Below are 17,967 nucleotides of genomic sequence, written 5' to 3' on the forward strand. Positions count from 1 at the left end.
TGGAATTAGGGTGACATGGGTGAGTTAATGTAGTATGTTTGCCGATCCATGTATTTCGAGTTCACAGTTGGCTTAAAATTTAGCGTTTGCAATCGTTTCCTACCCAAGCACCTCCTGTATTAAGGTATAAGCAGTCCAACACCCTCTAACTAATATCTTATTACTAAGATAAAGGGAATTGTATATGTGCATCGCCTCCCATCGATATTTTTTGCGAAAAAGTTTCTGAAGCCATTGCGTGTCATAATTCGTTACACAATGAAAAGTAGTATGGTCATCGACTGATAGCTTTCGACAGACTTGTTCATTTTCCTTTTGTTATGGCTACCACTACGTTATTTTCTTTTTCACTGTGACGTCATTTCAACAGTGAAAGATTCATAATACGCTTTTGTCCATGTTTGTTGCAAGCGTCGTGCATTGTCTGGGTTGTTGTCCATAACATTCAGTTTTACAATATGAACTCCCGTTATTGTGTAACTCAGAAAGTATGTCATTGTTGTAAATAAACATACATAGGGGTTTACCATCGTTGGTAGAAGCTAGGGATTTCATTATTATACTGAATGAAAATAACAACCTAAACAAAACAATAAGATATACTGCATACATAAAGGCCATTCAATATTCATATTCTGTCAAGCTCGACAGCACTCACAACATTGTTTAATTTGTAGGTGGTTTTCTAATTTTTTCATGATACTACTATCTTCGTAAATCAGGGTATATTTTTCTCCAGAATTCATATCTATGTATACATAGAACTAGACTCCAGTCAAATGTGGCGCAGAAATTAACGACACACGTTAGTTCATGAGTCCGCCACCAGAGCTCCTGACCCTCAGTTTCTACAACCGACTCGAGGCAAATCGAATCAGTCAGCTGTTTACTCTGGTGCTGATAGGACGTACGCTGTTTCATTTCCAATGTCTTCTTACTTGTAGTGTACTCTTAGCAGCGGAATTTGTAAAGTGAATACTGAGCGGCAGTTGATCTGTGTTATTCGGCAGAACAAGCTACAAAATGGGGGAAGAATCGAACGTTCGCGTTGCTATAAGGTTGGTAAATGTAACGTTCTTCGTCTGTTGAGGCCAAACGAATCTTTGTTGTTGCTTTGGTGGAAAGATTTAAATGCCAAACTCTTCGAATGAATGGCTTGTTTTATTCACACTAATGCATGGATAAACAGTTTATTAAATTCGCTACATGTCTGTGGTTCGCTGGAAACCTCGAAATGGATAGACTTGGTTCGTGTTTGATTTAAAATCGTCGTTTACTGTTGGTCGGAGCGCAGCTGGGTTGAGTAACAGTTGCTAGTGAAATTAAATCTTGTCACATTCGTGTTGAGACATCGTCTTTAGAAAGGATTGGAGTACCAGACGTACATTTCCCAATTATTTTTGTATGGTTGTATATTATCGTCTTCCTTACCGGGGTGAATAAATAAATTTGAATAATATAATCAAGCACCAGGAAGTAAAAGGTTAACGATTGTAGCGTTCTATAGTCATGCTGCATGAGACTATAGTACTACTGGGACTATAATACGCCATACGCTATACATAATTTTGTATTTATTTATCAAATAATAAATTCATTTTTATTTTGACACTTTTCTTCGGTTGAGATATGACGAATTATTCCAAATATTTACAACTATTGTTCGACATTCTCCAGTTATGGAAAATGCTGCGTTGATCTGGACCTTAGGGGTGCCACCAGCCTTTTTACTGATGTGTTGTACGAGGGGCTGAATGGAATATTTTGGCTGGTATGGGGAGGAGTAAAATTGCCTGGGTTATTTATTATATTTATTTTATTGTCGACGGATTTTGATAAATAGAAAACGTCTACGTGTGGGGTTCTCATAATACGTTCTAATACAAGCGTATTTACATGAATTAGTAACACTTTATCTGAAAATCTCCAGAATTCTCTAGTAATCTAGTGTGGGATGGACGCTCTAGTCTAATGTCGTCCTAACAATTACTAGATGGGCGCCTTTGTTGACAAAATGATTGATAAAATCTAAAAAAAAAAATTAGGAATACGTGCTGGACGTGTGGTCGACAGCCATTATCTTTCCGAATGAGAGCTCTACAGAACGTGTAGAAATAGGCACTTGGAGGCACATAGAGCATTTTAGGTATAAATCACTTACTGCAGGCAAATTAGCATCGAATTTGAATATGAATAAACTTAAAGTTGCCCAGGTCTTTCGACCCAAGATTGTGTTGCATTTCCAGAAAATCTGTATAAAGAGCTAATATTCGCTGGATCAATATATCTAACTGCCTCGCCCTGGATATCTGGAATGGTGCCCTTACGGCCCAGATGCGCGTGGTGTTTTGTTTAATCTATTGACAAAAGGATTAAGACCCTCCTACCCTTAAGGACATAATGAAAGAGACTGCAAGAGACCATAAGGCTTACACTTAGTAGAATGGAATCGCCTTAGTTAATTTTGATTCTGTCGTTTTTATCTTGCAAATTTGTTTTTATTTCTATTTTATTTTTATTTGTGACTAGCTTTCCAAAGTGTCCAATAGTTGTTGTATTTTCAAAAGAGCATTTGTTCCTTTTAACAGGATCTTTGAAATTTGAATATTTGTTTACTTTTTTTCTTCTCCCGTGGCTTGTAATGATTCATTAAGAATCGTTTAGATAAACACCTAAGCAAGATGCTGTAATGATCATTTATTTTATATTTTTTGTTTATTTGTTTTGTTATCATTTGTCTGTTTATCATTATTTGCTTGATTCTCATTTATCATTAGTTATGTCAATTTATTATTATTTACTATTTACCTGTTTATTATTTAACTATACCTATGCATTTATTTATGTATTTTATTTATTATTTACATTATTATAGTTTTTATTTATTTATTTTTCGCATCCGGCCTAGATATGGACCAAAAGGTCTCCTGTCGGCATGTTCCGCCTTTGTAATATTATTTGTGTTTCCTCTTTCTATTTATTTCGGAAAGCTGGGAGTTTCTGAATTTCAGAAATTCCCAACAAAGAATTGCTGTCTTTAATTTCCTTGCTTCCTTTCTTTGTCGTGACTTCTGCAGTTGACTTCCGAAAAGTCTTGTTCTCGCGAATTCTGAATTTTAGGAATTACCCCCCTCCGCCCAAAACTCTCTCTCCTCCCTCCTCTCCCTCTCTCTCCTCTCCCTCTCTCTCCTCCTTCTCTCTCTCTACTCTCCCTCTCTCTCCTCCTTCTCTCTCTCTTTCCTCCTCCTCTCCTCTCTCCTCCTCCTCTCCCTCTCTCTCCTCCTTCTCTCCCTCTCTCTCCTCCTTCTCTCCCTCTCTCTCCTCCTTCTCTCCCTCTCTCTCCTCCTTCTCTCCCTCTCTCTCCTCCTTCTCTCCCTCTCTCTCCTCCTTCTCTCCCTCTCTCTCCTCCTTCTCTCCCTCTCTCTCCTCCTTCTCTCCCTCTCTCTCCTCCTTCTCTCCCTCTCTCTCCTCCTTCTCTCCCTCTCTCTCCTCCTTCTCTCCCTCTCTCTCCTCCTTCTCTCCCTCTCTCTCCTCCTTCTCCCTCTCTCTCCTCCTTCTCTCTCTCTCTCTCCTCCTTCTCTCCCTCTCTCTCCTCCTTCTCTCCCTCTCTCTCCTCCTTCTCTCCCTCTCTCTCCTCCTTCTCTCCCTCTCTCTCCTCCTTCTCTCTCCCTCTCTCTCCTCCTTCTCTCCCTCTCTCTCCTCCTTCTCTCCCTCTCTCTCCTCCTTCTCTCCCTCTCTCTCCTCCTTCTCTCCCTCTCTCTCCTCCTTCTCTCCCTCTCTCTCCTCCTTCTCTCCCTCTCTCTCCTCCCTCTCTCTCCTCCCTCTCTCTCCTCCCTCTCTCCTCCCTCTCTCTCCTCCCTCTCTCTCCTCCTTCTCTCCCTCTCTCTCTCCTCTCTCTCTCCTCTCCCTCTCTCTCCTCTCTCTCTCTCCTCTCTCTCTCTCTCCTCTCCCTCTCTCTCACCTCTCTCTCTCTCTCCTCTCTCTCCTCTCTCTCCTCTCCCTCTCTCTCCTCTCTCTTCCCTTCTCTCTCTCTCCCTCTCTCCTCCCTTCTCTCTCCCCTCCCTCTCCCTTCTCTCTCTCCCCTCCCTCTCCCTTCTCTCTCTCCCTCTCCCTTCTCTCTCACCCCTCCCTCTCCCTTCTCTCTCTCCCCTCCCTCTCCCTTCTCTCCCTCCCCTCCCTCTCCCTTCTCTCTCCTCCCTCTCCCGTCTTTCCCTCTCCTTTCTCTCCTCTCTCCTCCCTCTCCCTTCTCTCCTCTCCCTTCCCTCCTCTCCCTTCCCTCTCCCTTCTCTCCTCTCTCCTCTCTCTTCCCTCTCCCTTCTCTTCTCTCTCCTCCCTCTCCCTTCTCTTCTCTCTCCTCCCTTCTCTTCTCTCTCCTCTCTCCTCCCTCTCCCTTCTCTCCTCCCTCTCCCTTCTCTCTTCTCTCCTCCCACTCCCTTCTCTCCTCTCTCCTCCCTCTTCCTTCTCTCCTCCCTCTCCCTTCTCTCCTCTCTCCTCCCTCTCCCTTCTCTCCTCTCTCCTCCCTCTCCCTTCTCTCCTCCCTCTCCCTTCTCTCCTGCCTCTCCCTTCTCTCTCCTGCCTCTCCCTTCTCTCTCTCTATCTATCTATCTATCTGTGGACTTCGGAAGACCCTTGGTCGCCCTCCTCCCCTTCCTCAGTCCGCTCTGGATTGGCCCGTCCCCTTTCGGGAGTTTTGCGCTTCCTTGGGCGGCTCTCGAAGGCGGGAGGGAGTGGGAGCCGATTTCCCAGTCTGGCCTTTAATTTCTCCTCCAGTTATCATATTCCTCCTCTTACTCCTCCTCTTCTTCCACCTTCAATTCCTCTTCCTTCTCATTCTCCTCTTCCTTCTCATTCTCCTCTTCCTTCTCATTCTCCTCTTCCTTCTCCTCTTCCTCTTCTTCCTTCTCCTCTTCCTCTTCTTCCTTCTCCTCTTCCTCTTCTTCCTTCTCTTCCTTCCTCCCTCCCTCCCTCCTCTGCATTGAACGTTCGAGTATCGCTTTGGCCCGCGCCAGGGTACCAGCAGGCGGTTGGTCGATGGGATGGGTCTCTCTTTCTCTCCCTCTCCCTCCCTCTCTCTTTCTCTCTCTTTCTCTCCCTCCCTCTCCCTCCCTCTCTCTTTCTCTCCCTCCCTCTTTCTCCTCCCCGTCTCTGCTTCTGTATCTATATCATTACCTCTCCCTCCATTTCTCCACTTCCTCTTTCCCACATTTATTTTTCTTATATTTTTTGCCACCCCCATGAGTCTCTTTCTTCTTCGCCTTCTTCTTCTTTCTGTGAGAATGTGGCCGATCCGACTTTGAACTTGGCTGTTTTGTCTCGTCTCGGGGGCAATACGACCCCGAGGAGGAGCTGCTTGTCGCGATTGGCCGGGGTCCTCCGGGAGGTCTTTCGCGCGCGCGGCCGAGGGGCGGTGGGTATCTCGCTTTACGAGCTCGGCAGAGTCTCTCTCTCAACTTCTTCATGGCGTTGTGATCTTTTGCATCGTAGAGATGATGAGGCGTCTGGCGACAGGGTTTTCTTTCTCTTCTTCGCTCTGTTCTCTCTCCTCTCTCTCTTCTTCGCTCTGCTCTCTCTCCCCTCTCTCTCCCCTCTCTCTCCCCCTCTCTCTCTCTCTCTCTCTCTCTCTCTCTCTCTCTCTCTCTCTCTCTCTCTCTCTCTCTCTCTTCTCTCTCTCTCTCTCTCTCTCTTCCCTCTCTTCTCTCTCTCTCTCTCTCTCTCTTCCCTCTCTTCTCTCTCCTCTCTCTCTCTCTCTCTCTCTCTCTCTCTCTCTCTCTCTCTCTCTCTCTCTCTCTCTCTCTCTCTCTCTTCCTCTCCCCTCTTTCTTTCTGTCTTGTCTGTGGAGATTGAGGTTGATTTTCTCTTGGAAGTTTTTCGGAAGTCCGAGTCTCGTTCTTCTCACTAATTGGACCATCCTCTATGTAAATGTCCCAAACTAGGAAGACATCTCCAGTTATTCGAAAAGAAACTTAAAATGTAACAGATGGACCGTCTGGTGTTCGAGAATTTCTTTAATATCGGAGCCTTTCGTTATGGATATTGTATTTTAGTTCATTTTAGAGATTCCTTAATGAACGAGGTATAGTAAAATTTGTGGAATGGCTCGTTGTATCTGGTTCTCGTAAATGTGGTAGTATTAACAACAGCATTAGTAAACAATATAGTAGTTGTAGTGAACGTGGTAGTCGAAGTAAGGCCAGTAGTAGTGACAGCAGTAGTAGTAACAACACCAGTAGTGACAGTAGTAGTAGTAGTAGTAGTAATATCAAGGCTAGTAGCGACAGTAGTATTAGTAATAGCAAGACTAGTAGTGATAACAGTATTAATACAAGTTGGAGTAGTAATAGTAAATAATAGTTGCAGTAAACATGGGAATAGTCAAATTAAGGCTAGTAGTAGTGACACCAGCAGTAGTAGTAGTATTAGTGGTAATTTCAGTACCAGTAGTGAGAGCGGTAGTAATGTAAGTGAGAATAGTAGTAGTAATAGTATTCAGTCTCGTGTAGAAAACCATATACCCAAAGCACGTCTATCACGCTGGCAATTACGGTATATTGAACGTAATGTGCACCCTTGAGAGAATTTAATCTTTGGTGCAGAAACAGTCACGCTGCTGTTCGACGGATGCCATTGAGGTTCTCCCCCTCGTGCCGCATGTCTGATTATGTAAGCGTTCTTGTTACCATTAACTTCCATTAGATAAACCATTAACTTGTCCATTACTATGCCCCCTCCCTTCCCCCCTCTCCCTGTTCCTCGGTTAAGGCTATTAAGTGAAGTCAGATTGTACTTGGGTCGAAGTACATTCCTCTAACGGACGACCAGACCCTTTCTTCCCATCCACGCTTACCCCGGCCGCGCACTCGTCCACCGTAAGATATTTGAGATACTTGAGGCCCAAGCGTTTGCTTCCGTAGGAGGTAATGATGGAAGAAAGAGGACGCTGTTATAGATTTGCAAGGGGAGAAAGGTTGCACGTGAGGGAGGGGGAGGGGGAGGCGTTGTGGGGGGACCGGGGAGTGCAAAGTGGAGCTTCGGCAACGCGCAGGGAGCGTGTGTTTGCGCGCATGCGCCCGTGTGTTGGGTGGGGCAGGACGGTCGAAGTGCGGGGTCTTTGTAAAGGGGATTACTTTCTCTACAAGGTCGTTTAGTACTTAGCTGCATTTTTGCACGTGTTTTTACTTGTTATTATTATTATTATTATCATCAGTTTCATTAGTTTCACTATTATTTTTAGCTTCCCTTTTCCATTGCTGTATTTTGGTACACACACACACACACACACACACACACACACACACACACACACACACACACACACACACACACACACACAGAGAGAGAGAGAGAGAGATTGGCTAAACTGGAACTACCAACCCTGGAACAAAAAAGAGAAAGAGGAGATCTATTTGGCCATTTACATAATCATGAAAGGCATGGAAGTCCTTGACAGAGAAGACTTGTTAGAGTGTAGTAAAAAAAAAGGGGGGGGGAGGGGGCATGAAGAGAATCTCAAAACGGAAAGTTATAGAAGAGATATAAAGAAAGTTTTCCATACAGAGTGGTGGATGTCTGGAACAAACTGGACGAAGAAAATAGTGTGCGAACACCATACAAGAATTTAAGAACAAACTAGATGTTGCGAGATAGACGGGACATTACGAGCATAGCTCCCCTTCCCGTATAATAAAGCTAGGTACACACACACACACACACACACACACACACACACACACCATCTGGGTTTTCCTATCTCGTGTGTGCTTATCCTGTTTTGACCATCACGTGGTGTCACAGTTCACTTGTCCGTCCGTCCGTCCGTCCGTCCGTCACTTTCTTCTCATTGTTTTCCGCATTCTCGCGCTCTTTTTGCTTTTTTTTTTGTCCAACTGCCAGATCTTGTAGATAACCACACCTTCTCATCGCTTTTCCTATCACCCCCTCTCTCTTTCCCTTCCTCTCTCTTCCCCGTCGTCATTTTCCCCTTATAGGCGCCATCTTTACCTTTCCCCTTTCCTCGTCTCTCCCTTTCCTTTCCCCATCGCCATGTCCCCATGATATTACTCTCTATCTTTATCTTCCTCTCTCCTCTCCTCTCTGAAATTTTCCTCATCCCTCCCTTTCCTTTCTCCATCGCCATTTCCCCCCTTGCAGTCGTCGTCTTTTCTTTCGTCTCTTTTCCCCTCTCCTCTTTCCCTCTCCTCTTTCCTTCTCGTTACAATTTTCCCCTTCTCTCGTCGTCACCACCTCCGTGTGTTTCCCCTCACTACCACCACCCCCTCCCCTCTTTTCCCCATTGACTCACCCATCTCTCTTCCCAATTAACACCTCTTAATCTACCGCAATTGTCTTCAATTTTACCTAGCCCTCCCCTCCCCTCGTTCTCTTTCTAATATACCCATATGTCGTATTGACGCCTGCAGACTACATGTTTTCTGGAATTTAACATTTTACTGTTTGTTTTGTTATCATTTGGCAGTTTGTTTATTATTATTTACTATTTCCCTGTTTGTTTATTATCTAACTATACATATGCTTTTATTTGATTTATTATTTACATTATTATAGGTGTTATTTATTCACTTATTTATAATTATGATTTTTTCGCATCCGACCAAGATATGGACCAAAAGGTCTCCTGTCGATATGCTCCGCCTTTGTAATCCTTTGTAAGGAACACCCCTACGGACCAGTGCCACTCATTGTTGGAATGTTAGGAGACTTAACTTCTACAGTACTATTCCATCTGCATCAGGGATTCTCAGTCAGGGGGTAAATTTACCCCATGAGGGTAAAAGATTACATGACAAAAAGTTGATAGATGTTTGATATATTGTGATGTGAATATATATTGCCATTTTAGTGCATTGCCTGGATAATGAATTTGTTTAATTTTATTCTATTTATTTATTTTTATTTATTATTTTATTTATTATTATTATCATTTTATTTAGTTATTTTATTTTTATTTATTATTATTATTATTTTTCTCTCTTTTTTTCTTTTTAATGGACGTAGGGGGAGGGTAAATGGAGAATTACATCAATCCGAAGGGGTTGATTGTGAAGGAAAAGTTGAAGATCCATGTTCTACATCTTAGATGCTGTGTTGCCTCCGGGGATAGAATCGCTGGATATTGCTGCACAGGAAATGTCTTTCGTAGTATCAAAATTCCCAGTGCCCCCAGTCCCTTCCTCTTCGGCTGTTGCAACAGTGATTTCTATAGATTTTCGTTGCAATTTCGTCCATTTTGCACATGGAAGGCCAAAAGCTTTTTGGGTTGTGTAGCAGATGCCTGAGGCTAGATACAACGTTGATACTAAGGGAAGGACCAGTGAATCTGGTTGTTTGGTGATGACCGCGATCGATTCCTAGCGCGGAACCGCTCGAACTATTCGTGGTCCTTTCACAGAACGCGGGACGTCCTTTTTCCTCTTCCTCTTCTTAGTCCTCTTCCTCTTCTTAGTCCTCTTCCTCTTCTTAGTCCTCTTCCTCTTCTTAGTCCTCTTCCTCTTCTTAGTCCTCTTCCTCGTCTTCATCCTCTTCCTCGTCTTCATCCTCTTCCTCGTCTTCATCCTCTTCCTCGTCTTCATCCTCTTCCTCGTCTTCATCCTCTTCCTCCTCTTCATCCTCCTCTTCCTCTCTTCTTCCTTCCTCTCTTCTTCCTTCCTCTCTTCTTACTTCTCTTCTTTATCCTCCTCCTTCCTCTTCTTCCTTCTCTTCTTTATCCTCCTCCTTCCGCTTCCTCCTCCTGCTTCTTCTTCCTCCTTCTTCTTCCTCCTCCTCTTCCCTTCCGCTAAACTCCACTCCTTTGATGAAGACACTAAGAGTTCTGTGGAGGTTAAGTCGGGAGTATTATCGATTCCAGACACGCACATCACAATGCAGACAAGAGTCTGCCACGGGTGAGGATGTGTGCGGTGAAGGCGTGCAAGGACCCAAGGAAACGCGAGTGGCGGGCTGTTTTCTCCCGCGTCGCCTGGAGGCGTCCGCGGGCGCGGGTGGTCACCCGCACCGTGTGAACGGGGCCTCGGAACTCGCTCACCGGAAGGAAGTCAGACGAGTTTGTAGTCTGAGGACCTTAATCTCCGAGTCTCTCCCTCGGGTGAATAAAGTCGCCGGGCGTTGCTGCGGATCGGACGAGGAAAATCGGAATCGGAAGATCGGATGGTCTGGAGCACTACGATGGGCCGATATATATTGAGATCGGAAGATCGGGTGCTTTGGAGCACTTCGATGGGCCGATATGTCGAGATCGGAAGATCGCGTGCTTTGGAGCACTTTGATGGGCCGATATATCGAAATCGGATGTCCTGGAGCGCTATGTTGGGCCGATATATCGAGATCGGATGGTCTGGAGCGCTACGATGGGTCGATACATCGAGATCGGAAGTATCGGAACTTTGTGCTCATTTGTACACATTGATTTTGTTTTGTTTTGTTGTATGTAAGACTTGCACTGAGCTACAAGATATTTTATGTGCAAAAGCAATTTAGATTTGTTCGATTTTGCACTTTGTTATGTTTCTGGTGTTGTATTTAGTCATTTCCCGATTTTTCGGGCGTCTTGAGTGAGAGAGAGCACCTACTCTTTTCGCCCTGGCCTGATTCATGATGTGAGAATTATGAATGTATATTTTTGTTTGTTGTGTTTATGCACATTTCATTGCAAAATTCTTTTGATAAGAGGAGTGTGCGCCCACACACACACACTCGTTGGTAGAGTCCCCGACTGTCACTGCGGCTGTCCGGGTTCGAATCCTGCCAGGGCTGAAATAATTTCAGTATCGCTGCGCTTCGAGTCGTTACTCCAACTCTCGTGGACGGGGAGTTGGGTGTGTGTGTGTGCGTGTAAGGTCACAGCATTACCCATAGATCGGTCATACGAGCTCTGAGCTCTCTTCCGGGAGGGAAATAGCTGTCCAGCACGTGACCCGAAGACCAAGGTGAATACACACACACGTACACATACACACACACACACGCACACACACACACACACTCACACACACACACACACACACACACACACACACACACACACACACACACACACACACACACACACACACACACACACACACACCGGCCGCCGTGGCCGAGTGGTTAGTGTCACTGCCTAGCACAACGAATGGTCCAGGGTCAAACCTTATTGCGGAGTTTTATATGGACTTGAAGCTAGGTATGGTCATCAGATAGTAAGAGAAGAGACATTAGGTAAACCGCGCGCGCGCGCGCACACACACACACACACACACACACACACACACACACACACACACACACACACACACACACACGCACACACACGCACAACTACAGAAGATATCTGAAAAACAGCTTCCCACATAGTGATAGACATATGGAACAAATTGGACGAAAGAATAGTGTGTGCGAACACAATACAAGAATTTAAAAACAAACTTGATCTTGCGAGATACAAAAAACGGGTTACCACGAGCATAGCTCACCTTCCCGTAAAGTACACCTAGGTAAACAAACACACACACACACACACACGCACACACACACACGCACACGCACACACTTTCCCATCCTCCCATTTTCGTTTATCCATGCCTGCTTTGTTGTTCAAACACTAAATCCTCCTGTTGCCTCGCCAGTTGCTCTTTATACCCACATGTTGGGACCATGAGAGGCTTCTCATCATTGCTCGAAGGATTTCGGGTCGTGTCCGCGCGCGAGCCTCGACCAGGCACGCCGCTTATGGGCCGCAGGGGGATTGCCCACAAGTGTCGGATGTGGGACATCGCGACCTTCGCCTATTTACACACACAGTGAAGTTAGCCGCACCTGTCCCGCATTTGTAGTGACTCACGGGTATAACATCTGTTCGGTCGTTTTGTTTCCTCGCGGTGTTGACCGTCTCGTCTGCGAGGTTTAGGGTCGTGTTTGTTGACCCCGTTCCCCGTTCCCTGTTCGCGTTTCAGCGTATGTTATCATGCCCCCTCCTAGAGTCCATTTACAACGGTGCAAGATTGTCATTAAAGATGTAGGCGCTGGTAAACTGCAATCCATAACAAGATCAACAACCCCATTTACAGTTTAATTTAAAACTTAATGTCTTTTTTCCACTTGTTCTGTGGCGTTTGAAACTGTCTTTTGGATTATGTGGATTGGACTAGAATTGCAGATTTTAGTAAGATGAATATTGGAAGCGCTTGGGTCTGGATAATCTCCCCCCAGGTTGAGAACTATCTACCTCTTGGTCTGTATCGACTGCTGTGCAAAGTCCTCTGTCTAGGTTGGGCCGACGAGTGCAGAAAACTGGTCCTCCAATCTGTCACTTGGCTCTTATCAGGTGCTCAGGGTAGGCAAGTCACCAGGGCTAGGCCGGAGTGGTTCTGTGGACGAATGGTCTCCCCCGGACGAGTCGGCCGGGTTCTTGCGGAGGCAAATGTCCGGGCAGGGTAGGGAATATCCGGACAGGGTAAGAAATGTCCGGATTTAATAATTTCCGGGCTAGAGTAAAAATATGTCCGGGGGTTGGGTGCTCCGCCTTTGGTCAAAAACGCATGGTGGGCAGGACCCTGGAACTCTGGATTACGCTGGTTGAAGCGAGGGAGTCCGGGCAGAAGGTGGATGTTCTGTCCGGTAACCCAGAAAATGGTAGGGAGAGTGCCTAGCTTGGAGCTGACTGATGGGGGCGAGGCGGTGCGTGGGTTGCGCAAGGTTGCGGAGGTGCTGTGCAGGCTGTCCCTATCTTGAGAGAGGGGCGTGTTGGAGGTTGTATCTGTTGTTAGGACAAGCCTGGTGTGTATAGGGTTTCTGGGCAGTGTTTGGTGTTCTGCGTGTGATATTTTCATGGCAAGGATGTTTTCGCTCTGGCGATGAGAGGGCCGTGGGAGTCTTATAGGTTAAAGTTGGGGTAGTGTTTGTATGTGTGTGTTTGTATAATATATATAGTGTGTGTGTTTGTATAATATATATACTGTGTGTTTGTATAGTATATATACTGTGTGTTTGTATAGTATATATACTGTGTGTTTGTATAGTATATATACTGTGTGAGTTTGTATAGTATATATACTGTGTGAGTTTGTATAGTATATATACTGTGAGTTTGTATAGTATATATACTGTGTGTTTGTGTAGTATATATACTGTGTGTGTTTGTATAGTTTATATACTGTGTGTGTTTGTATAGTTTATATACTGTGTGTGTGTTTGTGTAGTATATATACTGTGTTTGTATAGTATATATACTGTGTATAGTATATATACTGTGTTTGTATAGTATATATACTGTGTTTGTATAGTATATATACTGTGTGTGTGTTTGTATAGTATATATACTGTGTGTGTATAGTGTATATACTGTGTGTGTGTGTGCACGCTAACGTAAAATAACAGGAAATAGACCGAACGCTTTCGTCTATTTAGACATTTGTCCGTCAATTCCCTAAAATATTGACTGCATAATATATGCAACTAAAGGTTAGACAACTTAATGGATGGGGATGACAGGTGGTACTGGACATGGAACTGGCTATTGTAGGCCTTATGGTCTGTTGCAATCTCCTTAATTCTTGTGGTCTTATAATTCGATAAGGGCCTGGATGAGCAGAATGATTTGGTGTGAGTAATTGACTTGCCGTAAAGCATAGCCGCAACGATCACGTGATGTGGAACACACCTTGTCGCCCACAAGACTAGACCTGACGCGCCTATGACCGTGCGACCCTGCTTGACCCGACCTGACCTAATCCAATTCAGTTATACCTTGATAATAAATGAGACTAACTCGTCTATCACTTTTCTTCTCAACGTAGTCCACAACGGCTACGGTATGATACTTTCGTACCTGGTGGTACACTATCCTGTTGTCGCTAGGCTATTTCATTCACGGCCGTAGCGCCCCCTGTTGGTAGCCTAAAGGTTATAGCGAGTAAAAGCGCCCTTTGTAATTGGTCTAATGGGAGTGAGCGAGGGTTCCTGTGTAATTAAGACAGTCTGTATCGATTCCGGCCAGCGGTTCTCATGCTTTCGTTTTATTTTAGATTTATTGTTTGTTTGGTTTGTTTGTGTGTTTATTTTTAGTCTAGTTGCATCGGTTCCCTTCCAGGGAAGTGGGCGGGAGACGGGAGTGACCCATCATCCAAGAGGAGCTAAGAGGAGAGGAAGGGAGAGGGTGGTGGTGGGGAGTGGGTGTCGCGAGATGAGAAGCGTGAGACCAGACAGAAGGTGGAGAGACGAGATTGAGAAGTTTGCAGGAGTGACGTGGCAGAGGATGGCGCGGTCGTGTGAATCATGGAATGCAATGAAGTAGGCCTTTGTTCAGCAGTGGACTCAGGATGGCTGAGACATTGTGGCAAGTTGAAGAAGCTGCAAGCGAAACCGGTTAGGAATATACTCTGAACAAGACCCGTGACTCTCTTTTTCCACCTTTTTAAACTAACTTTCCTCAGGATAATGAGGTTAAGCAAGAATTACACGGGGGACCGGGTTAGGGGTGGAGTGGGTTAGGAGTGGGTTTTGGCCCAGCGTACAGTCGCGACAAAGAGTTAGGTCGCCCAGGGTTCCCTGCTGTCGTAGCGAAGAACTTGTCTGTCCAGTAGGCGACAACAGGCTTGGAGAGTGGGTGTGCCCGATGTGGGTTGGTTGCGTTGATAGCGAAGGATGGCTGTAAACAGTGCTATTCGTAAATAAAGAAAATCTTTCCTTTTGTAAATCTTATAAATCATCGGAAGGGAAAGATTTATATAAGGAAATAATTTTTTAAGAATACCGCTTTAAGATTCTTAAAAAAGTCCTTAATAAATCTTTCTCTTCCAATGATTTATATTAGATTTATAAAAGGAAAAAAATAATACCACCGTTAAGTTCATTATGCAGCTGTGTAGTCTCTCTCTCTCTCTCTCTCTCTCTCTCTATCTCTATCTCTCTCTCTATCTCTCTCTATCTCTCTATATCTCTATATCTCTCTCTCTATCTCTCTCTCTATATCTCTCTCTCTCTATCTCTCTCTCTCTATCTCTCTCTCTCCCTATCTCTCTCTCTCTCTATCTCTCTCTCTATCTCTCTCTATCTCTCTCTCTCTCTCTCTCTCTCTCTCTCTCGGGGGGTATGCTCTCTTGTGCGTGTGTAGAGGCTACGTATACGTGCCATGCACACTCCCCTGCATGATGCCATGCGCTCAGTCGCTCGCCTTCTTTCCCCCTCTCTCGTCCATAATGAATAGACCATTAATTGATTTTTTCCGGCGTTGTGGCTCTGGTTGATGCTTAACAGGTTGCACGGGTAACGTGCACGATGGCACTAAAATAGCGTCTGAAGCTTAAATGAAAGAGACTGCAAGAGACCATAAGGCCTACACCAGGTAGTTGCTTGTGGATTGCACGGGTAACGAGCATGGTAGCACTAAAATTATGTTTGAAGGTTAAATTTTGCTTTATATAAAGCAGGGTTTCTCAACCTTTTTAGCCATATCGTCCCCTTTTTCAATTGAAAAAAAGGATCGCCCCCCTTAATTGGAAAATAATAATAATTATTGCAACAATGATAAACAACTAATTTAAAATGTTTTACTCACGTTGTGTTTTAATGAGATCCTTGGGCCTGGCTGGTGCTTCGCTGCTAGATCTTTTAGGCTTAAATTTTGTCAGTTAGAAGCAATACCTGTGACGTCCCCCCCCTCCTCGAGCTCAGAAATCGCCCCCGTTGAGAATGACTGATATAAAGGGACGAATGTACGAACATAAGAACGAAAGAGACTGCAAGAGACCATAAGGCCTACACCAGGATGTTGCATGTGGATAGCACGGGTAACGAGCATGGTGGCACTAAAACAGCGTCTGAAGCTTAAATAATGCTTTATATAATGGGACAAATGTTGTAAGAACATAGGAATGGAAGAGACTGCAAGTGACCATAGTGCCTATACTAGGTTGTTGTTGTTGTCGTTCCCTAGACTGTCTGTACGAGCAGTCCCGTCTCCCCAAGGAATGCCACAGCCGAAACTGGGTTTTCCCACAAATCCTTTTTAGAGTGTATGTTGTGTTGTTTGCGTGCATGATTGTGTATAATGCAGTCTTCCATTATGTGTTGTATGGTATGGGGTGAAGTGTTACATCCTGGGCAGCTGTTCACAATGCGGTCATCCAGCCTCTTCTGGTAGCGGTTGTTGCATGTAGATTATGGTGGTTGTTCACAGGTTTGTATATTTTAAGGGGTTGGCTCTTCGTGGGGTTCCTATTTTCGCAAGTACATGGTATTCCTTGGCTTATAGTTCATGCAACTTTGAAAATATTTATTGGGTATTGCACGTGGGATAGGGTTTATTGTTCTGCATTTTCTTTTCATTGAAGAAAATGTCTTTGTGCGTTTCTGGAGGGGCTTTGTCGAAGATGGCTCGAGAGTCTTAATACTTCCATGAACCTGGAAGAGAGTAAAGGTGCGCTGGAATTGCGCTCGGGATGTGTGTTAATACAAAGGGGTTTTTAAAGCATATTTCGCTAGCATGTCAATATACATTGCGCGCGTGCACACACGCGCGCGGAAGCACGCACGACTCGATGGCGCGGTTGGTAGAGTTCCCTACAGCCACTACGGCAGTCCGGGCTCGAATCTCTCTCTCTCTCTCTCTCTCTCTCTCTCTCTCTCTCTCTCTCTCACACACACACACACACACACACACACACACGCAGTTGTTTTTCAATATCCTGATATTGCATGCAGTGAGAGGTATGGGTGTGGCTTGTTTATGTCCATTTGTTTGCGTGCGCACTTTGTGATGTGCGCGTTTATATGCATGATCCGGTCGTGAACCAGTATCTAGTCCATATATGATTAGATGCACGCCTGATCAATCCTGAGTATTCAATCACTGCCAGCTAAGGAACCCCTCTTGTCGTCAGTTTGTGCTTTGATCCAGGCAGCCACCCACCCGTCGGCTCGTTGACTCGGATCCTGGCTGGGTGTAGTGTAGATTTGTAAAGTCTAACTTCACCCTTTTGGGTTTTCTTTAAAAATAATCGTGGCGGATGGAATGGGTGGGCTGCTGGAACGTTTAGATATCGCGGAGGGGAGGGGCGATGGGTCAGTCAGCAATGGGCCTCCTCTCTCTCCCTTTCCTCTCTCGTTTCTCTTTCCTCTCTCTTTTCTCTCTTCCCTCTCTCTTTTCTCTCTTCCCTCTCTCTTTTCTCTCTTTTCTCTCTTTCCTCTTTCTCCGCTTTCCTCTCTCTCTTTCCTCTTTCTCCTCTTTCCTCTCTCATCTTTCCTCTCTCCTCTTTCCTCTCCTTTTTCCTCTCTCTCCTCTTTCCTCTCGCTCCTCTTTCCTCTCGCTCCTCTTTCCTCTCGCTCCTCTTTCCTCTCGCTCCTCTTTCCTCTCGCTCCTCTTTCCTCTCTCCTCTGTCTCTCTCCTCTCTGAAGTTCCGTGCGTTTGCGCACGCGCGTGACCTTGGTTCGGATACTTTCACTTCCGAAGTTCTGAAGTTGCGAGTTTTAGCGCCTTCTGTGTACTCAAGCTTGGGGCCATTAGGTAACTACTACGAGTTCTAACGCCTCCTTTGCAGTCGGGTGTTCCAAGCTGATTACTAGCGACTCCTGTGTAGTCTGCTCCCGGTAGCTGGCCAGCAACGACTACTGCGTACCTGGTTGTAGTGGCTGGGGCCTGGTCTTGCTTCTCAGATTCTGTTTGAGTCTTTCTTTACATGCGTCTAAAGGCGACAGAAAGGTCAAATAAGTGAATATGTAAATTAGAAATAACAATAAGGGGAACTGGTAAAGATAACAAAAGGCCCGTATGAGTCTGCTCCGGAAAGTGAGGATCGAGGATGAAATATGTTCGACATAAAGTCTCAGCTAAGTGAACCTACATCACTGGAGAGAGAAAGAGAGCAGTTCCTTAGCCTTGGGTGACAGGAAAGAGAGACAAAGCCCACGGTCTCCCAAAATCACAAGGGTCTTCGACTTACCTGAACCGGGTTAAGTCAGAACCGGTTTTTCTTTACC

The 17,967-nt window shown here is 45.1% G+C and overlaps 1 protein-coding gene across 6 annotated transcripts in view; it reads left to right on the top strand.

The window, feature by feature from the left end:
• The first annotated feature begins 890 nt into the window (after positions 1-890).
• The window catches only part of Klp31E (kinesin-like protein 31E), a 433,444-nt gene continuing 416,367 nt past the window's right edge, over positions 891-17,967 (top strand). For all 6 annotated transcript variants that reach the window (XR_012967722.1, XR_012967726.1, XR_012967725.1 and 3 more), the window contains exon 1: positions 891-1,058. Coding sequence is in view for 1 of the 6 variants with exons in the window: in XM_076211681.1 (XP_076067796.1) it covers positions 1,024-1,058 (35 nt within the window). In the remaining 5 variants the exon portion in view is untranslated. The remainder of the gene's footprint in view (positions 1,059-17,967) is intronic.

The sequence above is a fragment of the Oratosquilla oratoria genome, chromosome 29 (assembly GCF_046742065.1).
Source record: "Oratosquilla oratoria isolate Oo_2021 chromosome 29, ASM4674206v1, whole genome shotgun sequence".
Classification (NCBI taxonomy): domain Eukaryota; kingdom Metazoa; phylum Arthropoda; class Malacostraca; order Stomatopoda; family Squillidae; genus Oratosquilla; species Oratosquilla oratoria.